Genomic DNA, 27130 nt, shown 5'->3' on the forward strand with positions numbered 1-27130 from the left:
TTTGGCTTATCTCACAGGGTTTTGCTCCGTAAGCAAACGTCTTCTTTTCCCACGAACCAGGGGGAGATAGCGTCAGGGATGGGGATTCATGAAACTGGTTTCCTCCCTCCCCTCGTATGGGGGTTTGACACTAGGTTTCTCTCATAGCCCTTTATCTCAAATCACAGTGGATGAACTGCTCCCTCCCAGCTAAGGTCACAAGACACTGGTGCATGTAACTGATTCATGTCAATATTCTCTGGGCAAACTGATAATGATCTATGTAATATAGCCTATAGAGTAGAGCTGAGGACAGTATCCTAAAGTAGATCTTTATTGGACAATTTGTTTTGCCACAATAATGAAAATAGCATTTTAAAATGAAAAAGAACATGCCAATACACATGGAACAGCTACATAACAAACAAAAAACGTCAATCCCAGTGCAACATGCCACACGATCACAACCAATCACTGTAGAGGTGGGACTTGTTGGATCCCTTTGGCTCCTGTGACTGTTTTGATTGGCTGTTTTCTCTCGTTCAAAATTCTCTGGTGAGGGGCACCATGAGTGGGCCAATTCCACCCTGCTAGCGTATTTAAGATATATTCAGAAAACATGCACTCAAGCTTTATGCAAACCGCATTGTAGACTGAAAGTACACCCTTCATTTAGAGAAGCATGCATATGTGGTGGTGTATGTAAATCAGGCATGTATGCTTATACTTATACTGTACTGTACATTTAACCTGTTTGAATGGGCTACTGTGAATATAGTGTCAGAGAGCAGTATGGGTCCTAATATGATGAGGAAGCATCCTACTAGGCCAAGCCAAAGAGCAGATCCAATATCATACCTGAGTAGGGAGAATGTAGAAAGAAACAGCTTGATATTCCCATACGGTTTGTTATTCCAACATCTTCCCTCAGATTGTTCTATTTGCGACATTGCCTTAGTTTTGATGGGTCTGCTTTGGCGTGTAACAATGGCTGCTGCAACTGTGTTTATGAACAATAACTGCTGATGTCTGAGACGCCTGCATGATGATGCGTCAGGGATTAGGAACCAATGACAAAGAAGAAAAACATATAGTCAGGATGAGGAAGTTTAAACCCTCTAAGTTAAGGTGATTTGTACGGTATGTGTCCTGAGAGAGGCAGCTGTTAATAGCAGTTTGTCATTGGTTCTCTGGTTTCCTCCAATGTAAGGGCACTCCATTCCAACAAAGGAAAACACAGTTCTCACCAGCCCCACGGCTAGACCAATCATCAGAAGCCCTCTCACTCCCTTGATGCACGCTGTGTAACACAGACAGATCTCATTGCTTTGGAGGCTAATCAATTACTGTAACATTATGTACAAAATGAATTGAACCTAGCTTAGCCAAATAAAATATATCACAAATATCATGTATCGTTGTATTAGTCAGTATGTATCATAGGTGTGTTAGCCTGCCAATATGCTTTAATTAATTAAGTTCAATTTAGAGAAAGATTCATATTAACAGGCACCCGTAAGACTCCTGATTATTCCACACAGAGATACCAGATACGAGATGAGAGATTCTAGTACTCAAACCACATTTCACCGTCCTCAGAACCCCAAAGTCCACACAGTTGACCACAGCGGTAGAGTCCTCAGAGCAGTCCTTCCACAGGTTGGACCAGAACCAGGTCACACTGACGATTGAGGACCCACCCTGGCCCCTGACCTGGGCCACCCTCCAGTAGTCGATAGCCAGGGTGCAGGCCACAAACACCCAGTTCAGCATGGACACCACGACGCCCAGGATCTGAACCAACTTTCTCCACATTCCTCTGTCTGGACAGGTGGAGAGGATCGCTCACAGGGACCTCCGAGGGTAAGTTAATGGAGCTATTTCAAGGTTATTGGTTTTATCCAATCTAGTCACGGAATTCACAAAAATGCATTGTTTAAAAAGTATTCCATATTAATTTAGAAGAGCACAAGATAGGAGCATCGGTCTGTCAGCTGTGCGGCATATCACTCTTGGTTTAAATAGGGAACAGTGTCCGGGCAGAATAGAGTGGCAACACCAAAAACAGACTGTTTACAGGCAACCTCCCTGACTGCTTTGGCAGGTATGACTGTGCTGACAATATTAGGAAAGTAACATCTGAAGGAGTTGGGGATTATTTATAGACCTTAAAATATCTTGATTTTGATTGGACTACAGTTGAATCGTTTGAAAAGGGAGAACAACAACACAGAGTCAGAGAGAGCTTGGTCGAAAGGCAGAAAAGTCCTGCTTGAATGACATTATCAATAGCAACACATGAAACAATGAATGTGATGAAGCGTTTGATTTAATGATAGTGAAACACACCCAGGATAAAAGACCCTTAGATACAGAGACATTCCCCCACATACAGATTCACAATTGGATCATCGTTGGGCTGTCATACGATTCAAACATTTAATCGAGTTAATCAAAGGATTTGTTGTGATTCATCGCAAATTCAGAATTTGCTCAAATTGAGTTGTCCAACGCAACGGTTAGCAAATCAGGTAAATTGATAAACACACTTAATTTAACCTCATTGTTAACGTGTTTTGACATTGAATTGTTTGTTTTTTTTAGCTGTGTAAATGATGTATTTTGGATATTCTCACTGTATTTTGAAAGCTTTCAGACAATGAGATTAATCCCGATTTACAAAACAGTAGTTCACTAAAATTCCATGAAGTTAACGGATGAACTCTGACAGCCTTAATCATCATATACAGTATATACAATTGTTACTTCAGTTCAATCCAGTCAAAATCACACATACTTGAACAGAACCAGGTCATATGTAGGAGTTTTTGATAAACGGTTCTCTCTCGCTCCTCCTTGACTCACTGGATAAAGAGGACACTGTACTACTACTGCCTCTGCTCACCTCAGAGTGCACTGACCCATGAGACCTCGATGAACGACCACCGCCGCCAGATTTCCAGGACTGCACGGAGTTTGAGGACCGCCCAGACCGCTCTGATTTGGACGCGCGACCGGACTGACCAGACCTTGAGGAGATGGCAGACACATCTGAGTGTGCAGCTTTGGAAGAGATCTTAGATGCAGATGAAACCTTGATCTTTGAGGTGATCTGGGATACTGGGGACTGTGGTGTGGTGGACTTGGCCTGGTCGCTCTCAACCTCGGGAAGTTCAGGGATGATTATGGTTTTGCTGGGAGAGATGACACACAAAATGAGAAAGAACAAATCAATGCCAAGTGTGTTATGAGTAAATGAATAACTATTCCACGATGAGCATGGCTATGCTTGTACTCACCTCTCGTCCCCACAGAGCAGTTTGCACACAGAGACCAAGTAGAACCAACCCCCTGTCATATGGAAAGCTGATCCCACCCAGCCAAGAAACAGAGGTGTTCCCAGGTCAAACCTGTGTGTGTGTGAGAGAGAGAGAGAGAGAGAATTAATATTATCTTGTAACTGAATGGAAAAACCTGCATCCAAGTCAACTCACTTTAATCCGTCAAAATAGGGGTTGAAGTATTCCCCGGAGACGTATTTTGCGTAGACAGCATATCCCGACGCAGCCAGAAAGCCTGCATAAGACGAAGTGAGTCAGTCAGCTACTCTCAATCTGCTACAGTGTGCATCTAACCAGGTTGCTTTCACAGAGAGAAAAGTCAACTGAAAGAATATGTTTACCGCTGATGATGTGAAAGACTCCTCCAGTGAAGAGCTTCCTGTACTTCGCTTTGTCCTTGCCCCCGAGGAAGGTGCACTCCATCCCAATGAGACTGAGTACGAACCCCAGCATCCCCACAGACAGAGCACCCATCAGCAGGCCCCTCACAATCTGGATGTGGTCTGGTTGATTAGAACACAACCGAACGCACATTTTACACTACAGTAGGCTTTATAACTTCAGTGGAATAACCAATGTCACTGTACTGAAACAGTCTAAACTCACAGAAGTGTGTCTGCGTTGCTTAAAAGACAGAGCACAGTAATACTCACATATTAACATAATTTGTTTTAAGCCCTATTTTGGGGTGGGGGGGGGTAAATTAACTTAACAGGCTGTCTTCAGATGTGTACCTCTTGTTGATATACGACTTCATGCCCACCATAGAAATATAATTAGAACACAATATATGATGCATGTCTCTACGGTACTTACTGTCCACGGACCAGAGCACAGGGAAGTCTTGGCAGTTGGTGACAGAAGTGGAGTCGGTGAAGCAGGCCTTCCACAGGTTAGACCAGTACCAGGCCACCTTGATGACAGCCGAGCCGCCCATGCCCCCGATAGACGTGACTTTCCAGCCCTCCATGGCCATGGTGCATGCCACAAAGATCCAGCCCAGCACTGTCATCAGGAAGCCCCAGATCTGCATCACGCGGATTTTCATCCTGATACTCCGGTGTGTGGAGTCAGTCTATATGCTCTATATCTAGATAACCCTCAAGTTGTCTTATTGTGACCGTCTCTGTTGCGTTTCTTTTTTCGAGATCTGACTTATTGGCGATTTCTTTTTCCCTCGTCTATACAATGGTGTGTCTCCTTGGTGGAGCCTCCGTCCAGTGGAGCCCGAGTCTCCTGCTGTTCTGTGCTGTAGAAGAAACCTGCTCATCCCAGTCAGCTTCGTAGCAGGGCTCAGTACGACTAAGGAGACAGTCATTTTGTCGCTCTACCCGGTTGTCACTTTTCCCATACTGCATGAGGGTGGATATGGGTGTGTTGCTGCTCAGGTTCCCAGAACCTTGTTTGGATGCTAAAGACGTTGACCTAAGCGTTTATCTCACGTTTCAAAAACATCCATCTCTATGTCCCAAGCTGATTCCTTGGGTTTTTGATTTATTTGACTAATTCTGATCAAATGTATTCGAAATACATAAACATGACCTAGTACGGCCCAAAGGCTATGGCAAAACTTGACCTCATCTCAAGATGATCATTATTTTAAATACAGTGCAGGTCTGACCTTAACTAGTTCAATAAGAACTCATTACCTGAGGAATTACAACTTCAGAGTCCGTTGAAGCGCTTCCATTGTCCGTTGACATTGCCTCGGGCTGCGGTGGGTTATTAGCTAGGTGTGCTGCCTGCTTCACTTATATAATTAAAACATAACGTCTTTGACCTCATATAATTATGCTTAAATCCACGGCTCTCTCTGATGGTATTAGTTGCATGGGGAATGGATTTTCTTGTGGTGAGTGAAGATGAGAAGGGTCTTCTTTGTACCGAGTCCCTCGGCTTATTGGCAAAGTAGATGGGACATTGGAATGGACCCACTGTTGTGATGCATGGACCTATATGGTGGTAATTCATGCTTTTCAATAATCAAGGGCTAATAAGAGAGAATGAACAAAAGAGTGGTTGTGTTCGCTGGCAGGGCTGGCAGGGCCTATAAAGCACAAATACCTGCTGTAGAATTACCTACCAGGAGAATTGAAGAAATATTAAGTAAGATTCCATCCAAAGATGCATATATACAGAACATTGTTTGCATTTCTATCTGTCAATAGTTTGATTCTACGGTCCTCTAAATAAAAGTGTAGACATACGGTCTGGTGGTGTCTTGTTGAAAGGCGACCAAACTGTGCCTCAAACTGTGCCTCAACCACAGTCCGAATCTGACTCAACTTGTGTATTTTGTACGGAAATGATTTGCTGTAAATTTGGCAGAAATAAACTTTGGGGCGCAAGGATTCTGCTGGTGGCCTTCATGTTTGAATGTAGAATCTGATGTGACAGGATGAACATGAATTATGGATGCTTGTGAATCATGTGGCCATTCTGATGCTTCAATCCATACAAATTAGGAATCTTAGAGTTATTGCATACAATAAAACTGTATAAAAAAAAATATATATATATATATGGCGTATTCATCTCTTGATTCATTCTGAAAAATATGGACATCAAAATGGGAAATCACTCACCATTATTGATTTTGTCTAGATGTCTGGCTATCATCCAAACATAGTAGCGTTGTCAGAGTAGGTCCTCTGACCAACCAGAGCTGCGGGACACCCGACACTTGTTTACGGATACACAGGACTGGAGCAGGGAGCACGGGGCGGCTGCCAGCTGTAGCCCCATGCCAGCTGGTGAGAGTCCCCCGGCTCAGAGGGCCAAAAGGATTCGCGGAACAGGGTTAAGGTTTCCATTGATCAGAAGGTGGAGATAGATGGCAGGCGGCGGGGGGGGGGGGGGGGGGGACTTCCGATTCCCATATCCGAGTCTGAACAAAGATCAACTGGGGCAGGACTGCTGTTGATTGGTAACTCTGTGATCAGTCGAGACAACGGAATCCCCTTTCTGTCTGCGGTGGCTGGTAGGAGGCCATCTTTCAGTGTGAGGTATATTGCAAAAATATAAGAACTTGACAGTTCTTGAGAGCACACAATGCTCTCTATTGACTCTTCCTTCATCTAGGCTTCACTTGTGGTCTGCTAAAGAGTGACAGCAGACGGCAGACGGGCATTGGCTCCACAGTTGAGTTCCGGAAGTAGTTGTCATGAGACACTCATACAGAGGTCCATGTCAAAGTGATAAACCCCCAAATTAAAAAGGCCACTTATTCAATCCCCCTTTTCTTTATACTTAATTGGGGCGGCAGCGTAGCCTAGTGGTTGGAGCATTGGACTGGTAACCGAAAGGTTGCAAATTCGAATCCCCGAGCTGACAAGGTACAAATCTGTCGTTCTGCCCCTGAACAGGCAGTTAACCCGCTGTTCCTAGGCCGTCATTGAAAATAAGAATTTGTTCTTAACTGACTTGCCTAGTTAAATAAATAAAATACAATTCTCTTTCATCAGATCATTCAGAGAAAATGATCACTGAATTCCTTCTTGTTTGCAAAAAAAACAGCATTTATTGACATTGCCACTGTTTACAACATATTGGGAGATGTACAGGAATGAACCAATCGAGTGATGTCTTTTCGATGACCTCAAACGGACACATATTCCTGATATTTGTTCTTGAGGCACATCTAATGAGCAACAATAGATTTGGAAGAGCACCAGTTCGTTTGTCCCTTCAAGGTGACCCGGGAGTTCATACTGTGATCCTAGCCAAACCGAATTTCCTGCCCTGTGAAGAAAACAAGCTTATCTGATTTATTTTGTTTATCGCCCGTTGACAGAAGAGACCTATTACCTAATGTGGTTTTAGAGAGGAGCCAACAATCTATTTCCTCTTGCTGATTTCAAGGGTTATTTCCCCCAGCATTGTTTGTGCCACAGGGGGTGACATTGTTCAAGTCAGTTATACAGCAGAGGCACAGAGACAGCAAGGAGTCTCCTTTGGCAGAGAAGATATCAAAAACAATGTTCTATGTACAGTGCATTGGAAAGAAGTGCGATAGCAAGGAAAATAAAAGCAGATAGCATGCATCACACCCTTAGGTAATGTAATCACACAGGAATCCGTCTCAATAAGGAATTGGGGTTCTGGTTGAAGAGGTATGAAAAGGTGACCTCAACAAGCTTAGCCCAAGGGTCAAACAGTCCACGGTCACCTCATATGACCATATGCCCAATGCCAGTGGTCCATCCGTTGTCACACATAGACGTTCTTTCCAAACTGCCTTGAGTGTTCTGCTGGGTCTCGGGGGTCTGTGGAAACTGGCGATTTGTAGAAACTGTTGGCAGACTTGCCGGGTTTGTGACGCTTGGTTACCATAGACGTACCACCACTGTAGGAGCACTCTGCTCGACTAGAGGAAAACACTAAGGGTTACTCCTTTGAGATATACAGTGTCCTCATTCCATTTCCATGGTAACAACAAAAAAAAGAAGTCTGAGTTCAGAAGACAGAGAAGTCTGGGATCTAGGCCAAATGTAGTGACAGTTATTGAAGCAGCCTGTTACCTCATCCCACCCCATGCACTCGTTCCCTAGGCCCCCCACCCAAGGTGACTTTCACATAAATACGTTGACACTATACACAAAGAAAACATTCAGTCATCAACATACAGTGCATGTCCTTATACTGTTGTCACTATGAGACAAGATGTTGACAGTGATCCCTGGATATGCCAGTACTTAAACAACTTCATTACAGTTCATATTAAACTGCTTCATTGACTTACTGAATGACAAGCTTTACGGTCCGTCTACTCTATTATAGATAACTTTCCATTTCTGTGTCTCAGTCAACATGATGTTGAGATACGTACCGTACTTACAGATTACATAACACACTGAGTAAATGGAGGGGGGGGGGGGGGGGACACACACGTCTGTCAAAGTAATACTTTTCTGTAATTGACCATCGTTTAATTAAATTGTACAAACTTGCCTGAAGCCCTCTGACAAGGAGAGGCAGAATATGAGTCCTCCTGAAATGCAGAGCACCGATCCAGCCCAGCCGATGAAGAGCGCTGCGCCCAGCTCAAACCTGGCAACGAGAGGACGGGCATAGCCGGCAAAGCCAGTGACCAGTTAGTAAATACATGTGCTCACTGCATTTCATTTGTCTACATGCAGTGCAGTAGGACATTAAGTAGCACAGTTAAGCTGAACACTTACTTTTGAGCAAAAAAGAGTGGGTCAAAGAACTCTGATGTGATCCTGTGTGCGTACAGGGAGCATGCAGTCAAGGAGCAAAGCCCTGCAGAGAAAACGGAGAGGACTCAGCTCTGGTCTAAATAGCAAGGAGTAGTTCAACAAGCACACTATATAATGAATATTCACCATTGAGTATGAAGTGAAGGCCTGAGAGGCCTGTTAGTCTGGCCTTGGTGCTCTCTGAGCCTCCGATCCTGGTACACTTCATTCCCATCAGGGCCAGGGTGGCTCCAAAGAACCCCAGGCACACAGACGCAATCATCAGGCCCCGACACACCTGGATATACACTGGGTGGGTGTGGGTGTGTGTGGGTGTGAGGGAGAGAGAGAGATAAAGAGACAAACACAGAGTTATCTCACACTTGTAAAAGTGCTCTGACTTTCTCAGTTTTCCTCTCATTGCCACTTTAAAAGCATTGTATCCTCAAATGGCAGCTTGAACACCCGGTTCAAATGCTGCTCTGGCCTCTGGTAGTGTATCTTTTAGAGGCTCTTGGGCTTAAGCCAACAAACCGATAGGGTTATCAAATTCCAAATACCACTTTTTTCAAAGCCAGCCATTCATCCCAGGAGACGGATGCTTAAGATGTAACACATCTGTGATTAGGTCAAAGAAATCACACACACACACAAACACACACAACTCCATTACAGTCACAAACAGACACACATATGCACACACACAAACACACACGCAAACACAAAAATACACACAATCACATACAATTACAATGACAATACAACATCACAGCAAAAATAGCAAGTAGCTAAAGTTTGGACTGACCATCCAGAGCCAGCATGGAGGGGAAATCTTTACAGTTGGACACTCCTGTAGAATCCGTGACGCAGGTCTTCCACAGGTTGGACCAGAAGGTCGCCGTGGTGATGACTGTCCCATCCACAGAGGACACCTTCCAGTAGTCAGTAGGCAACGTGGAGCAGACCAGGATCCATCCAGATATGGTCAGGATGAAGGCAACGATCTCCGTGGCCATGTTGCTCATCCTCCTCGGATAGTCCTGTCCTGTCTGTTGTAGAGCTGGGTCAGGTAAGCTGGTTAACAGCAACTGCGGCAGATGAGACTGTATGTCTGTGGAGCTGAAGATAGTGGATGGAGAGCAGAGTCAGTCCAGGATGAATGGTTAGGAGGTGAAGTGTGTCTGTGGTTAAGATGTCGTAGCCTGGTTTATGCTCAACAGGGAGGGCTCTGTGTTCAAGCCTCTGCACTTCTACCTCTGGACCAATCCCAAGGATACACATCACTCACTGACACACACACACACACACACACACACACACACACACACACACACAGTCACACACACACACACAGAGTCACACACACACAGACACATTCTCTCTCTCTCACACACATACCCACCCAGCCACACACACACACACACACACACATACATATACACACATACACATATACACACATCACTCCACAGTAGTCATTTGAGTGCGAGGAGGGGGTTCAGTGAGTGGATCAGTAGGAGATGGGGCTAATTGAAAGGATTTGAAATGTTTGTTAGTGGACAGGAAACAGAGCTAAGAAACTGACATGTGTATGACAGAAAAATTGACAATAACATGTAGATAGACAGAGGAAGACCGTTGTTCACTCGTTGCAAAGGTTAGTGTCACATAGTTTCCTTACGATTATACTAGTTGAAATTATACAATTCATTGATTTGATTATAAAATGTCCTGCTATAAATGTTTCATACAAGCGTTTACAGTTTTCTACAATCACGTTGGCACTAATTTCAGAACCTTGTGGTAATTTTTCAAAACTCTAGACACAAAACTCAATACGGTCATCACTTGTAGGACAGGCTGTCCAAAGTTCAAAACAATGCATTGTGCATTCATGTCTTTAAAGAAACCTTGCACTTGCAGAATCATTGGTTCAAATAACTAATTTATCATGAAATACCTTAGGAACATTCATTTAGATCACCCACACACAAGATACGGATAGTTTCACTGTGTAGTTGTTCATACAATCATTAAATATTGTAGTACAAAATATGTGACACATGTTTCATTATGCTACTACACGTAAATGCATCACTGTAAAATGACTTATAGAGAGAATACTACAGACACAGTGGAATTATTGAACAAAATCTGAAATGTATTTATGAAATACAATAAAATCGCAACATAGGTTTCTGTGAATCAAAGCAAAAATAATTAGCTACAAAAAAAGAAAAAACTACAGTAAAACGTAAACTGCAGTGTTCCTCACCTGGCTTACTGTAAAACATCACCACAGTGTTCCTCACCTGGCTTACTGTAAAAAGCCAAACATAGGATTGATTACTGAACTTCTAGATTTCCCTCAACCCTGTCTTGTGGATTTGGCCGTAGGATCTCATCCACATCACAATGTATGTTTTCAGCCAAACATCTTGGGAAGAATCTTCGGGCGAAGCCAAGCCTGACACTGGTCTGCCGTGATGTCATTGCATGCGTCAGCCATGGCCTGTAGAAGGGTGGCTTGTTCGTGAGGGTGGCTATCATACACCTTCCACCTCCACGCAGAGAAAAATTCCTCAATCGGGTTTTAGGAAAGGAGAGTATGGGGGTAAGTACAGGGTGGTAAATTGTGGTTGGGCCTGAAACCATGCTTGCACCATTTGAGCATTGTGGAACCTGACATTATGCCACACAATGACATAGGTCATACCTTCAGCTCTACAGACCTGATTTAGCTCATCAAGGAGGTTACATTCGAACAGCGAATCATGTGGCTGCCTGCAACTCAATATGTAGACTATTAGATGTTGTTCGAGCAACTTTGACCGTGGTATGATTGTTGATGCCACACATGGTGATTCCAGCATCTCAGAAACAGCTGCCTTCCTGGGATTTTTACACACTACAGTCTCTAGAGTTTACAGGGAATGGTGCGATAAACAAAACACATTCAGTGAGCTGCATTTCTGTGGGCAAAAACACCTTGTTAATGAGAGAGGTCAGAGGAGAATGTCCAGACTCACTCAAGCTAACAGAAAGGCCACAAATGCTCAAATAATAGCTGTTTATAACAGTGGTGTACAGAATGGCATCTCTTACAGTTTTTTTTACAATCACTCTGGCACTAATTTCGGGAACCTTGATGTCATTTTTCAAAACTCTAGACACAAAACCAATGATCAAAATGCAAATTTTTCAAAACTAACACTTTTTCCAATTGCTTGGATACAATAGACATAAAGGTAAGATCATTTGTTCATTGAACTAAAATCACCGGTTCAAAAATGACACAACTTAACATCAAAGTATTACCATTTCAAAATGCAATTCACACATTACATCTGAGATGACTGTCTATTCATTTCATTACAATGATCTAACTATCAATTGATACAACTGCTCAAAATGATGAGTAACTGTTGCATTACTCTTATTGCATAGTTTCATGGAAACTGATGAACAATATTCCATGTTTAGATCATGAAAGTTTCAGGATAACAAGATCCATTGACACCAATTACCATTTAACATGAATTATAAATATACTTCTCCTTAATGCAACCGCGGTGTCAGATTTCAAAAAAACTTTACAGAAAAAGCAATCCATGCAATAATCTGAGAACGGCGCTCAGATTTTTTTTTTAAGTATCCTCCATGTTGGATTCAACAGTAATCAGAAATAACATTATAAATATTCCCTTACCTTTGATGATCTCCATCAGAATGCACTCCCAGGAATCCTAGTTACACAATAAATGTTTGATTTGTTCGATAATGTCCATTATTTATGTCCAAGTAGCTACTTTTGTTAGGGCGTTTAGTACACAAATCCAAACGCTCGTGCAGGTCCAGCCGAACGTCGGACAAAAAGTTCAAAAAGTTATATTACAGGTCGTAGAAACATTTCAAACTAAGTATAGAATCAATCTTTAGGATGTTTTTATCATAAATCTTCAATAACGTTCCAACCGGAGAATTCCATTGTCTGTAGAAAAGCCATGGAATGCAGGTCGCTCTCATGTGAAATGTGCGTAACCAGGACCTGGCTCTATGCCAGACCACTGACTCAAAGAGCTCTCATCCGGCCCCACCTCACAGTAGAAGCCTTATTTAAGTTTCTAAAGACTGTTGACATCCAGTGGAAGCCCTAGGAAGTGCAACATAACCAATACCCCACTGTGTATTCGATAGGGCTGAGTTCAAAAACTACAAACCTCAGATTTCCCACTTCCTGTTTGGATTTTTTCTCAGGTTTCTGCCTGCCATATGAGTTCTGTTATACTCACAGACATCATTCAAACGGTTTTAGAAACTTCAGAATGTTTTCTATCCAATACTAATAATAATATGCATATATTAGCAACTGGGACTGAGGAGCAGGCCATTTACTCTGGGAACCTCTGGGCACCTTATTCATCCAAGCTACTCAATACTGCCCCTGCCATAAGAAGTTTTAATGAGAGAGGTCAGAGGAGAATGTCCAGACTCATTCAATCTAACAGAAAGGCCACAAATACTCAAATAACAGCTGTTTAAAACAGTGGTGTGCAGAAGGGCATCTCTTAACGTACAACGCCACAAATAATTCAGGCTGTTGTGAAGGCAGGGGGGTCCTACCCAGTAATAGATAGGTGAACCTAATAGAGTGAGTGTACAGTAATGTCAAATCTGAAAACATGGTCTGGAAAAGTGGTACATGAGACCATAGAAACAGTGTCTGATAAAGAATGATGATGAAATATTACATCCATAGATAATGTAGTCCATTTGGTTCATGTTAAATGGTAATTGGTGTCAATGGATCTTGTTATCCTGAAACTTTCATGATCTAAACATGGAATATTGTTCATCAGTTTCCATGAAACTATGCAATAAGAGTAATGCAACAGTTACTCATCATTTTGAGCAGTTGTATCAATTGATAGTTAGATCATTGTAATGAAATGAATAGACAGTCATCTCAGATGTAATGTGTGAATTGCATTTTGAAATGGTAATACTTTGATGTTAAGTTGTGTCATTTTTTAACAGGCAATTTTAGTTCAATGAACAAATGATCTTACCTTTATGTCTATTGTATCCAAGCAATTGGAAAAAGTGTTAGTTTTGAAAAATGTGCATTTTTATCATCGGTTGTGAGTTTTTGTGTCTAGAGTTTTGAAAAATGACACCAAGGTTCTGAAATTAGTGCCAAAGTGATTGTAAAAAACGGTAAATGTTGCAGTTATCTGGTATTCAGTAGGCCTATCTGTTGACTCATAGCCCCACCCAGTGGAGAGAAAATATAAAATATTCATGCAACCACGTGTCCTGAGCCATGATGCGAAAACTTCAATAGGGCGTTTCCTCTCTCTGTTTTCTCTGAAAATATCCAGATCAAACAAACACAGGATTGGTGAAAGGGCAAGTATTCACTGCTTTATTTCCTTCACATCAGTGCAGATGGAAGGAAAGTAGTTGTTTCTGTATGTTGAAAATGACGTGGAAGTTGATATTTCAGCAAAGGCCAACATGTCTTGTCATGTTTGTTTATTTTTGTTGCAGAAGTGGTCATTCCTGTGGATAGGGGGTGTTTGGCTGTTCGAAATTAAACAAGGAGAGATCACGAGAGAGAGAGAGAGATATCACACATATGGTCCTTAGTTTCCTGTTATTATGGATGTGTGTGGCTAGTTACATATTGACCAGAAACTGTAAGTCCAGTTTTCCATCAAAGACCAAAGTATTTATTTTAGGGACCTGAAAGAATAGATACGGGGCAATTCCACAGTAACAGAATGACTCTGAGACTCAGTCTAATACACGAGAACAATTTCCACATCAAATTTGACAAAAACACATTTACTCAAAGACCAGTGCAGATGTAGAGTTTGGTAACAGAATAACGGTAAAATCTCCCTCTGTTTTTTTATGTGACCACATTTTCCCAAAACTCTGTTAAAGATTCAAAGATGTCTGCAGACAGAATAGGTGTCAGCTATGACATGACACATTAAGTTTAGAAAAAAATCTTTTTTTGTTATTGAATTACTGTAGGTGAAGTGGATTAACACCCGGTAACATAATGATGGTAACAGAATGACATCATGGGTCCCTGATCTGTACTATACAGAAATCCATAATTATGATTCATGATGATGTATCCTGAATAGACACAAAAGTAGAAAAATGTAATTTCTTCCTTTGCATGTTTGGGTGTTATTCTACAAAGGCTATTATTCTAATGAGCTCCGCCCTCAAACAAGACCAAATTTGGTTGGGCTGTACCGGACCAAATCTGTACCAATCTGTCACGTGTGCTCCCCCTCCGGCCTCTAGGTCACCAGGCTGCTCCTTATGGCGCACACCTGTCACCATCGTTACGCGCACCTGTGCGTCTTCACACTCACCTGGACTCCATCACTTCCCTGATTACCTTCCCTATATATGTCACTCCCTTTGGTTCCTTCCCCAGGCGTTATTGTTTCTTTTCTAATGTCATGTCTGTGTGTTGTTTGTGTTTTGTGTTACGTTTATTCATTAAAACACTCACTCCCTGAACCTGCTTCCCGACTCTCAGCGCACACGTTACACAATCATAGATGCCTATGATTCATACATTTGGACATCACAGTAGAGCACAGTGGATTAGAATAGAGTTCAGTACAGTATAATTCTATATAAACTCAGCAAAAAAAGAAACGTCCTCTCACTGTCAACTGCATTTATTTTTATTTTGTATAAATATTTGTATGAATACAAGATTCAACAACTGAGACATAAACTCTGAACAAGTTCCACAGACGTGTGACTAACAGAAATGGAATAATATGTCCCTGAACAAAAGGGTGGTCAAAAGTAACAGTCAGTATCTGGTGTGGCCACCAGCTGCATTAAGTACTGCAGTGCATCTCCTCCTCATGGACTGCACTAGATTTGCCAGTTCTTGCTGTGAGATGTCAACCCCCTCTTCCACCAAGGCACCTGAAAGTTCCCAGACATTTTTGGTAGGAACGGCCCTAGCTCTCACCCTCCGATCCAACAGGTCCCAGACGTGCTCAATTGAATTGAGATCCGGACTCTTCTCTGGCCATGGCAGAACACTGACATTCCTGTCTTGCAGGAAATCACGCACAGAACGAGCAGTATGGCTGGTAGCTGGTGGCATGAGCCTGCAGGAAGGGTACCACATGCTAACGCACAGCGTTGTCATGCTGGAGGGTCATGTCAGGATGAGCCTGCAGGAAGGGTACCACATGAGGGAGGAGGATGTCTTCCCTGTTAACGCACAGCGTTGAGATTGCCTGCAATGACAACAAGATCAGTCCGATGATGCTGTGACACACCGCCCCAGACCATGACCGACCCTCCACCTCCAAATCGATCGCACTCCAGAGTACAGGCCTTGGTGTAACGCTCATTCCTTCGATGATAAACGCAAATCGACCATCATCCCTGAGACAAAACCGTGACTCGTCAGTGAAGAGCACTTTTTGCCAGTCCTGTCTGGTCCAGTGACGGTGGGTTTGTGCCCAAAGGTGACGTTGTTGCCGGTGATGTCTGGTGAGGACCTGCCTTACAACAGGCCTACAAGTCCTCAGTCCAGCCTCTCTCAACCTATTGTGGACAGTCTGAGCACTGATGGAGGGATTGTGTGTTCCTGGTGTAACTCGTGGCAGTTGTTGTTGCCATCCTGTACCTGTCCCGCAGGTGTGATGTTTGGATATACCGATCCTGTGCAGGTGTTGTTACACGTGGTCTACCACTGCGAGGACAATCAGCTGTCCATCCTGTCTCCCTGTAGCGCTGTCTTAGGCATCTCACAGTACGGACATTGCAATTTGTTGCCCTGGCCACATCTGCAGTCCTCATGCCTCCTTGCAGCATGCCTAAGGCACGTTCACGCAGATGAGTTTGAGGCACTTGTCATCTCCCGTCTGGATTACTGCAACTCGCTGTTGGCTGGGCTCCCTGCCTGTGCCATTAAACCCCTACAACTCATCCAGAACGCCGCAGCCCGTCTGGTGTTCAACCTTCCCAAGTTCTCTCACGTCACCCCGCTCCTCCGCTCTCTCCACTGGCTTCCAGTTGAAGCTCGCATCCGCTACAAGACCATGGTGCTTGCCTACGGAGCTGTGAGGGGAACGGCACCTCAGTACCTCCAGGCTCTGATCAGGCCCTACACCCAAACAAGGGCACTGCGTTCATCCACCTCTGGCCTGCTCGCCTCCCTACCACTGAGGAAGTACAGTTCCCGCTCAGCCCAGTCAAAACTGTTCGCTGCTCTGGCCCCCAATGGTGGAACAAACTCCCTCACGACGCCAGGACAGCGGAGTCAATCACCATCCGGAGACACCTGAAACCCCACCTCTTTAAGGAATACCTAGGATAGGATAAAGTAATCCTTCTCTCCCCCTCCCCCCCCCTTAAAAGACCTAGATGCACTATTGTAAAGTGGCTGTTCCACTGGATGTCATAAGGTGAAAGCACCAATTTGTAAGTCGCTCTGGATAAGAGCGTCTGCTAAATGACTTAAATGTAAATGTAAATGATGAGTAGGGACCCTGGGCATCTTTCTTTTGGTGTTTTTCAGAGTCAGTTGAAAGTCCTCTTTTAGTGTCCTACGTTTTCATAACTGTGACCTTAATTGCCTACCGTCTGTAAGCTGTTAGTGTCTTAACGACCGTTCCACAGGTGCATGTTCATTAATTGTTTATGGTTCATTGAACTAGCATGTTAAACAGTGTTTAAACCCTTTACAATGAAGATCTGTGATGTTATTTGGATTTTTACTAATCGTCTTTGAAAGACAGGGTCCTGAAAAAGGGACTTTTCTTTTTTTGCTGAGTTTAGTAGGCCTACAGTAAAGTACAGTAGAGTAGATTATACTGTACTCCACTGTAGTGTGCGCTACTGTACTGTACTCTATTAAACTCTACTTTAATCCACTGTACTGCACTTTCCAAACTTGTGAAACTGACATATATGATTGGTTCAGATTTGGACTGCCCAAATGTAAACTATTTTCAACGTCCATGGATGTCCAGTGTCCGTCAGTGATCAGTTAGTGAAGGGGCTAGTTATAGTAAATGGAAAGAGAGGGGCCTCATGGGTAGGTGTGGCTGAACATAACAGTATGCCAATGGAAAGGAGAACAGTAGCAGGTGACCCACCTGTGATTTGTGACTACTATGAATTTCCATTGTAGACAATTCAGTTGCAGTCATTATATAACAGATTTTTGGGGCATTCCGTTACCAATTTGGTAATAGAATTATGCTTTTTAATCACTTAATTAATCCTAAACCAAGTTATTAGTAAAACATAACTAATTGGAAGGTCTACCTTTCCTTGTTACTACTGTGAACTTTCATTTTCCTCCCTCCTCATGAGGGAGAGAAATTTGAAAAGATATGTGGGTTTTTGGTAACAGAATGACAAGACACTAGACAATATTTATTATACTTACAGAAGGCAAATAATCTCTGCAAAACTAAATATCAATGTTGATATTAGTTTTCTACGACACCTTTTCCATATGTTTGGCCAGAAATCAAAGCCTTTGCTTATTCCTAAATTATAGGATGGAAAGTGTATGCCTTAATTTAATTTGATACCAACTTTGATGTGCTCCTGTGAACTTCACATGTTAGTGCTCATGGGGCTTTTTTACATGGAAATGCCCTACTGTAAAAAAATGCTGTATCATACCACAGAGCGATAAAGATATGTACCTTGTTACGTCATGCCAATAAAGCAAATTGAATTGAATTGAATTGAGTGAGAGGGAGAGAGAGAAATAAATGTTCTGTTATTGTGGATGTGTTTTCCTGTGGCTGGTTACACATTGACCAGAAGCTATAAATCCAGTTTTACATTAGAATGAACATCACATAACAAAGTTATTTATTCTAGGACCTGATGGAATAGCTACAGTAGCAACCTGTTTGAATGACTCATCCCACTGCTATTGCACTCTTGAACGGCAATTGTTGTTGACTCAGTAAATAGGAGAAATGTTGTTGGGGGCAATTCAGTTAAAGGCACTGCATTTCCCTCTGAACAGTCACTATTGTGGGCTAATTTCCCTCTTTGTGTCAGTAACTAGAGCCAGTCAAATAGAATAATGAATTAAAGCTGAAATTTAGATGTGAGTAGAACCTGGGAAGAGTGAGTCCGTCTCTCAAGAAAACCATTTACAATAAACTATTACATTGACCATGTGCAGCTCTATTTACAAGGTGAGGTGAGAATGTGGTGTGCGGCTCATTAAGAACCCCTGATAATAGTATTTAGGCTAAACAAGGTGAACGTAATCTGTTTTTTAATAGTGTGATCCTACGGATGACAGAATGCCACTTCACTTTCCTACCATTAGTATACTGTGTTTTAGACATTACAAAGGTCAGTGAATTTCCATTGAGGTCACACTTTCTGACCCCTAAATATTGGGTCCAGAAAAACAGGTTATGGGTAGATTGTATGTGTGTGTGTGTGTGTGTGTGTGTTCCATATGATTTGAATGAAAAGTATTATAATAAACATGAAAAGGTGAATGTAAGAGGTGCTCATCATTTCAAATAGACTTTATGTCATATTAAACAGCATATAAACACTCTAAATAGGTCAGGAGACCGACAGGGAGTCTAAAAAGGAACGGGAATGAATTATTTAGGCTATATTATTTCTATTACTTCAAGTCTATAGCCTACAAAGAAATACATTGTGAAGCATTTGTGAGTGTGACATACTATTAGACTCAGTCTAAAGTGCCTTTGAATGGATATTTAGATACACCCGTTTGGCCAGAGTCTGTTGCTCATGCGATGGTGCCTGGAGAGCAGGCCAGCAGCAGAGAATATCTTCTCACCATGCTTGCAGAGCCACTGGGGATGCTAAACACCCGTTTGGCCAGAGTCTGTTGCTCATGCGATGGTGCCTGGAGAGCAGGCCAGCAGCAGAGAATATCTTCTCACCATGCTTGCAGAGCCACTGGGGATGCTAAACACCCGCTTGGTCAGAGTCTGTTGCTCATGCGATGGTGCCTGGAGAGCAGGCCAGCAGCAGAGAATATCTTCTCACCATGCTTGCAGAGCCACTGGGGATGCTAAACACCCGTTTGGCCAGAGTCTGTTGCTCATGCGATGGTGCCTGGAGAGCAGGCCAGCAGCAGAGAATATCTTCTCACCATGCTTGCAGAGCCACTGGGGATGCTGGAGAGCAGGCCAAGCAGAGAATATCTTCTCACCATGCTTGCAGAGCCACTGGGGATGCTAAACAGAGTCTGTTGCTCATGCGATGGTGCCTGGAGAGCAGGCCAGCAGCAGAGAATATCTTCTCACCATGCTTGCAGAGCCACTGGGGATGCTAAACACCCGTTTGGCCAGAGTCTGTTGCTCATGCGATGGTGCCTGGAGAGCAGGCCAGCAGCAGAGAATATCTTCTCACCATGCTTGCAGAGCCACTGGGGATGCTAAACACCCGTTTGGCCAGAGTCTGTTGCTCATGCGATGGTGCCTGGAGAGCAGGCCAGCAGCAGAGAATATCTTCTCACCATGCTTGCAGAGCCACTGGGGATGCTAAACACCCGTTTGGCCAGAGTCTGTTGCTCATGCGATGGTGCCTGGAGAGCAGGCCAGCAGCAGAGAATATCTTCTCACCATGCTTGCAGAGCCATGGTGCCTGGAGAGCAGGCCAGCAGCAGAGAATATCTTCTCACCATGCTTGCAGAGCCACTGGGGATGCTAAACACCCGTTTGGCCAGAGTCTGTTGCTCATGCGATGGTGCCTGGAGAGCAGGCCAGCAGCAGAGAATATCTTCTCACCATGCTTGCAGAGCCACTGGGGATGCTAAACACCCGTTTGGCCAGAGTCTGTTGCTCATGCGATGGTGCCTGGAGAGCCAGCAGCAGAGAATATCTTCTCACCATGCTTGCAGAGCCACTGGGGATGCTAAACACCCTTTTGGCCACTCTTGCCAGAGTTTCTATTCTATCGGTAGGCATAAAAGGTTTTTAGGCAAAATAACCCAATGAAAACGGAGCCCAAAATCAACTATGGCCTATTGTATAGATAATAGAAGAACAATTAAGGAAACTTTTAAGAGATCAGATTTTTTGGTTTTATAAATACTTCGCTAAAATGATACACTTAATTAGCTGTGGTGTTGTTAAACCGTGATGACTTTCTATCAGAAATTGCCACGTGACCCCACACCACTGTTCAAAGAGGAGATTCACTTCAAGCTGAAGCCTCTTGTGGAAAGTGGAGACGTTATGCAAAAAAGAATGTGAGTTCATGAAAGTAGACTATCTAATCAGGAGCATTATTCATTCCTTACCAAAAATCCACAAACAATTGGATAAGCCGCCAGGGAGACCTGTTGTGGCCTCCATTGGTTCCTTGACTGAAAATATTTCTGCTTTTGTAGATTTCTCTCTAAAAACCCAGTGTTGTGTCACTCTGCAAATGTACGCAATCCTATGGACATGATTAACACCCTCAAGACAATGCACAATATCAATGGGGAGACGCTTATGGCTTGCTTTGATGTTGAATCCCTGTATACTAACATCCTCCATCAGGGAGGCCTAGAAGCCATGGCAAACTCTCTTAGTCAACGACCCACTGGCACACTCCCTAGCATTAACCGTATGGCTCAATTTGCTCAGATTGTCTGACTAAGAACTTTTTCATGTTTGACAATGACATGTTCATTCAACAGAAGGGAACTGCGATGGGTAGTAAAATGGCACCGAATTATTCCAATCTGCATGTGGGGTTGTTTGAGAAGAATGTGATTTTCAGCCCTAACAATTCATTCTTGCGCCGTATCAGACTCTGGAAACGCCTCATTGAGGACGTATTCTTTTCATTCCAGGGCACAGCAGAGGAACTTCATCGATTCCACTCCTTCATCAATACAAGCAGTCAACATTTGAAATGCACCCTAGCCTTTGATGCGCAAGAAACAGGTTTTCTTGCCATTTTGTTTAAGAGGGAGGGGGTGGATTTAGCACGGATCTATACAGGAAGCCGACTCACTGTTACCCGGAGACAGCTTCCACACCACACCCCTAAAAAAGAGCCTCCCCATTAGCCAATACAGTCGCATCCGCAGGATTGGTAGTACACCGAGTGAACAAGCCGTCTATCTGGATGAGCGTTTCAGACTACGGGGCTACCCAGAAGAATGGCTGCATGACGCAACGTTATAAAAAAATATGACCCTTGATGACACCCTCACGCCCAAACCTCCCCGCGCACCTGACCAACGCGTTCAACGCTTCCTTCAATACTCCCCACTTGGTAAACAGTTCAACCACATCATTCAAAAACACGGGTACATCTTGAGCACTGATCCACAACTGGAAAAGACGTTTAAAGAACCCCCGCGGGCAGTCTTCAGACACGCCCCCAACATCAGTCCAATGGTGGAGAGGTGTGATCTTCCACCAGTGCCATGTAGTACTTTTCTAGATAGACAATGTGCCGGACGGTAACTATGGCAGATGTACCCAGTGTAACTTTACGAAAAGATGCACTATGTTCAATCACCCTATTACGGGCAAGGTCATTTAAGATTACGGGCATCATTACATGTTCCACAAAAAAAATGGATATACCTGATCAAGTGTATTTGGGGGTCTATGCTAATGTAGGAAAAACTAAACGAGCTCTGAAAACAAGGACAGCAGAACACATGAGTAATATCAGGACCCTTGACCAGAGAAACCCTGTGGCTACGCATTTCATGGAGGCTCGTCACAACATCAGCTCTTTGAAATACATTGGCATCGAGCATGTTAAGACTCCTAGGAGGGATACTGATAATCTGTTATTGAGAAGAGAATTGGATTGGATTCACCGTGCGTGCACCATGTCTCCTAGAGGTCTAAAACCAACAGTTTGATATGAGACCATTTCTTACATGAATATGTCACTTTGATTTGTCTTGCCTTCTGTCATGGTTCCACCTGTCACCAGAGAGTGGCAGAGACCGTGCTAGAGGCATTAACGACACGCAGGTGTGTCCAATTCACTCATTATGATTTCCCTGTTAAAAGAGATGTTTTTTTTTTTGTCCTTTGTAGAAGCTTGAATTGTTTACCATGTGCGTTCGTATCCCGAGTGAGTATGAGACTTTTGTTGAGTTTGTTGTTTTTTCAAGTGTACTGTTATCCTGTGGCAACCGTTTCTCAATAAAGTATTACGTTTATCCTTAACCACTAATTCCCCGTCTGGTCTCTTCTCTGCACCTGGGTCCAACCTCACCACGTCACAGCAAGCTTCTGCCCAAACATGGACCCAGCAGAGATCACCTAGATCAAGAATGTTGTAACCCACCAAGGAGCACTGCTGGGGAGGCAGCAAGAAAAACTCTCCCAAATATCAGAGACCCTTCTACTGGAAGTTGAGGTGAACCACTCAGAGACTCTTAGTTTTCTTTTGATCACTGCTACCGAGAACCCCCTTATCCTAGGGTACCCCTGGCTAGCGCTACGTAAACCACCATTCTCCTGGTCCATGGGACACCTACTAGACTGGGGTAGGGACTGCCAGACTAAATACTAAGACCCCCACCAAGAGCTTTGCCGTGTCCTCCTGCATCCATTGAAGACCAAGACTTCTCCTCTCTCCCTCTCGAATACTTCCACTTCCGGGAGGCTTTCAGTAAGAGGCAAGCCACCGCCCTTCCCCCCCATCGTCCATACAACTGTGCCATAGAACTCCTCCACGGCTCCTCCCCGGGGCCGTCTGTACTCCCTCTCGACTCCTGAAGCAGCAGTCATGGACAATTACATCCGGGAGTCGCTGGAGGCAGGTTTCATTCGCCCCTCTACATGCCCAGCCGGGGGGAGGCTTCTTCTTCTTCTTTGTGGGTAAGAAGGATGGAGACCTGCGTCCTTGCATCGATTACAGAGGGCTGAACCGGATTATGATCAATAATCATTACCCCCTACCCCTGATGTTTGCCGCCTTGGGGCTGGCCCAAGGGGCCCAATTCCTCACCAAACTGGACCTCCGCAACGCTTACAATCTGGTGAGAATCAGGGAGGGAGATGAGTGGAAAACTGGCTTTAACACCCCTCGTGGTCACTATGAGTATTTAGTCATGCCCTTCGGATTATCGAACTCGCCGTCAGTCTTTCAAGCATTGGTCAATGACACTCTTAGGGATATGTTGATATGTTGAACCTGGTTCCTCGGGTTTGGCAATTTTTTACAGGCGTTTTATATGCAACTTTGGTGCGGTTGCAGCGCCTCCCATGGTCATAACCCGCAAGTCTCAGATTCGTTTTTGCTTGACTACTGAGTCTGACAGGCATTGCTCAAGGAACGTTTCACCTCTGGATGCATTTTTGTTCATCCTGATCCTACTTGTCCCTTTGTGGTAGAGGTGGACACCTCTGTACGCTCCAGCTCCACTCCCCTCACATACTCTGACCTCACCGAAGGAGAGCAGGAACCAAGAGAAACATACAAGGAATCTGATTCCCTTTTATAACCATCTGACCTATTTTGAGTTGTTGGCCAATAGCATACTCTAAAAGTGAACGTCCAATCAGATGACCAGACCTACAGAACGTGAACACAACACCTCTACTTCACAGAGGTGTGTGGGTGGATAAGAACATATACAGAAAAGGCAAAATTCTTGAGAAAGACCATTAAGATAAGATTTTATCCCAACCCCTCTGGAAGAGATTGGAGCAAGGGGCTGCCACACTGGAGCAGTTGATGTATGGGGTTAAGTGCCTTGCTCAAGGGCACAATAGGAGGCAATGACATTGATACAAGTAACCTTCTTGTTGCCAGCTCACTTCCCACCAGATTTTTACTGTCAGGCCCAGGACTCAAACTTCCAACTTTCCAGGTGCTGGCTCACCTCTCTAGTCTAATCGCTAGGCTACATGCCTCCCTAAAATAAATAAAACCTCTTGAGTACAATGGCTAAGAGTCATTTCGAGGGCTGGGCCAGCCTGCAGTTTCTGTTTTGAGAGTTACTAGCTCCTCTGAACAGTCACTATTGTGGGCTAATTTCCCTCTTTGTGTCAGTAACTAGAGCCAGTCAAATGGAATAATAAATTACATCTGAAATCTCAAGAAAACCATTTACACTAAACTATTACAGACGGCTATGCGTTGACCATGTGCACCTCTATAAACAAGGTGAGGTGAGGATGTGGTGTGCGGCCCATTAAAAACCCCTGACAATAGTATTTATGTCATCTGGGTGTGTTGCCAGAGCAGCTGTTGCCAAAGAGATTTGCTCTAGGGCTGCTCCAATGATAAAGCAGAATATGTGCTGTCATGACAATGGCACAGCATCATAAGAGACTTAGACAAGACAACAATATGTCACCCTTCTCGTATGAACACAGGCATGGTTCTTCGCCTGGTGATTGACTTTCGTGTAAAGGTCATATAGGGTTAGATTAAGCTTAGTTCAGGACTAAAAATACATTCTTAAAGAGATTTCCCTTTTTTTGTGGCTGGGAAACCAGCCACAGTGTCAAATAAAAACTAAGGTGAACATAATCTGTTTTGTAATAGTGTGATCCTACAGTTGAGAGAATGCCACTTCACTTTCCTAACATTAGTATACTTTGTTTTAGACATTACAAAGGTCAGTTAATTTCCATTGAGGTCACACATTCTGACCCCTAAATAGTGGGTCCAAATCCTGGGGTCATGGGTAGGTTATCCATGTGTTTTTGTTAGGAAGAAACTATAACAACAATGACTGAATGTGTAACTAGGCAGACAACGTGATTGAGCTGTGAAGCGAAGTCCATTCTTGACTCCAAGAGTTAAAATGTGACAACCTCAGATAAATATATATTTTACTTTACCATGTCTTAACACAATCATGTACAAGCTTGTATATGAGAGGTTGCTTATTCCATTCAAAATTCAATGGAATTACCTGCACACTAACACATTTGATTTTTTAAGGTTCTTTGGGAAAGGTGATGGTTCTATGAGGAACCACAATGACCCAAAGAACCTTTTGAGCTATTCAATGGTTCTTTACAGTTCACAAAAGGGTTATTCGCTTTTTTAGTGGTCATTAAAATGTAGGTTACGGCTCATGAAAAAAAAAATTGGGGCGTGGTTTGCTCACAGCTCTTTTTGTGCAAGCGTGAGTGAGTGTCATTCCAGTGTATGTAATCTGTTGTGTTACGCCATTACACTTTATACATGACCAATGCTGTGTCTTGTGAAAGACTCATGTAAGGCCTTGTGTCAACTGAGAACTGTTGGCCAACTTAGTGGTTCTCAATTCTCTCCTCAGGGACCCCAGCCTTTCCAGACATAGCACACCTGATTCAACTTGTCAATTAACTCAATAATAAAGCCTATGGCGGGGATCATCAGCTAGATTCAGCCACGATTTGACGGCAGGTAGCCTAGCGGTTAAGAACGTTGGACCACTGGTCACTGGTTCAAATCCCTGAGCTGACTAGGTGAAAAATCTGTTGGTGTGCTCTTGAGCAAGGAACTTTACCCTAGTCGCTCTGGATAAGAGCATTTGTTAAAACATAATCACACCTATTCTTTCCATGACATAGACTGACCAGGTGAAAGCTATGATCCCTGATTGATATCCACTTCAACCAGTGTAGATGAAGGGGAGGAGACAGGTTAAAGAAGGATTTTTAAGCCTTGAGACAATTGAGTCATGGATTGTGTGTGTGCCATTCAGAGGGTGAATGGGCAAGACAAAATATTTAAGTGCCTTTGAATGAGGGATGGTAGTAGGTGCCAGACGTACCCGTATGTGTCAAGAACTGTAACGCTGCTGGGTTTTTCACGCTCAACCGTTTCCTGTATGTACCAAAAATGGTTCACCACCCAAAGGACATCCAGCCAATTTGACTGTGGGAAGCATTGGAGTCAACATGGGCCAGCTTGTAGAGTCCATGCCCTGACGAATTGAGGCTATTCGAAGGGGGAATACTTTGGAACATAAATAAAGAACCACAAAAAGGGTTCTATATAGCACCAAAAAGGGTTGTAACCATAGAATAACCTTTTTTGGTGCTATATAGAACCTTTTTTAATGGTTCTTTATAGAACTGTAGGAAAGGGTTCTTTATAGCACCATTCAGATTCCATTTAGAACCATATGAGCATGGTTCTTTATAGAACCTTCAAACCAAAAAGGGATCCACAATGGTTACAAGCCAAATAACTCTTATTGGGTACTATATAGAACCATTTGGTTTTAGTGTGTATTGCATCATGTTTTCTAGTCTTTCCGTTTACATAATCCCAAGTACACCACACTTCGCACAGATAAATTTATGGTGACACGTTTCCTTTTTCCAGTCCTTTGACTATGGCCACTTGCCTTACAAGTAGTTTAAGAGAAAACGAAGAGCGGAAGAAAGGATAAGGAAAAATGCTGATGTAGAAGATTAATCGTATCACAAGGTTTCAATAAGGGAAAGCCTTGATCCTTTCTTGATGAATTTTACTGAGTTGGTTGAGCAGGGCAACAGTGTAATCCCTTGTTGGCTGTTCTCCCTGAGCTCTGGCCCCAGAGAGGAGCTAAAAAGCTACAGCAAGATAGCATGACTCTGCTGTTTTTAGTTTCAGCCAAAGCACCACACCCAGAGG

The 27130-nt window shown here is 43.4% G+C and overlaps 2 protein-coding genes across 3 annotated transcripts in view; both read right to left on the bottom strand.

The window, feature by feature from the left end:
* Positions 1 to 2290: 2290 nt before the first annotated feature.
* Positions 2291 to 6119, bottom strand: LOC115129982 (claudin-10-like). The gene is made up of 5 exons (XM_029660775.2): positions 4137 to 6119; positions 3662 to 3823; positions 3474 to 3555; positions 3279 to 3389; positions 2291 to 3173 (listed from the first exon to the last, which is right to left on the bottom strand). Exons 1-5 carry the CDS (start codon positions 4366 to 4368, stop codon positions 2792 to 2794), a joined length of 969 nt encoding a protein of 322 aa, XP_029516635.2. The 5' UTR covers positions 4369 to 6119; the 3' UTR covers positions 2291 to 2791.
* Positions 6120 to 6814: 695 nt separating this feature from the next.
* Positions 6815 to 27130, bottom strand: part of LOC115129770 (claudin-10-like) — a 32190-nt gene continuing 11874 nt past the window's right edge. For both annotated transcript variants that reach the window (XM_029660472.2, XM_065018817.1), the window contains exons 2-6: positions 9324 to 9637; positions 8666 to 8827; positions 8501 to 8582; positions 8271 to 8369; positions 6815 to 7686 (exon numbers count right to left, since the gene is read on the bottom strand). In XM_029660472.2, coding sequence (XP_029516332.2) covers positions 7530 to 7686; positions 8271 to 8369; positions 8501 to 8582; positions 8666 to 8827; positions 9324 to 9637 — 814 coding nt within the window. In that variant the 3' untranslated portion in view covers positions 6815 to 7529. The remainder of the gene's footprint in view (positions 7687 to 8270; positions 8370 to 8500; positions 8583 to 8665; positions 8828 to 9323; positions 9638 to 27130) is intronic.

The sequence above is a fragment of the Oncorhynchus nerka genome, linkage group LG5 (assembly GCF_034236695.1).
Source record: "Oncorhynchus nerka isolate Pitt River linkage group LG5, Oner_Uvic_2.0, whole genome shotgun sequence".
Classification (NCBI taxonomy): Eukaryota; Metazoa; Chordata; class Actinopteri; order Salmoniformes; family Salmonidae; genus Oncorhynchus; species Oncorhynchus nerka.

What these genes read in the sequence shown, in the direction of transcription:
- LOC115129982 (XM_029660775.2), bottom strand. Translation starts at nt 4,368, where the DNA reads ATGAAAATCCGCGTGATGCAGATCTGGGGCTTCCTGATGACAGTGCTG. An exon ending in AGTCTTTCACATCATCAGCG is followed by an intron (nt 3,556 to 3,661) that starts GTAAACATATTC and finishes CGTCTTATGCAG; the next exon opens with GCTTTCTGGCTGCGTCGGGA. An exon ending in CTGCTCTGTGGGGACGAGAG is followed by an intron (nt 3,174 to 3,278) that starts GTGAGTACAAGC and finishes CATCTCTCCCAG; the next exon opens with CAAAACCATAATCATCCCTG.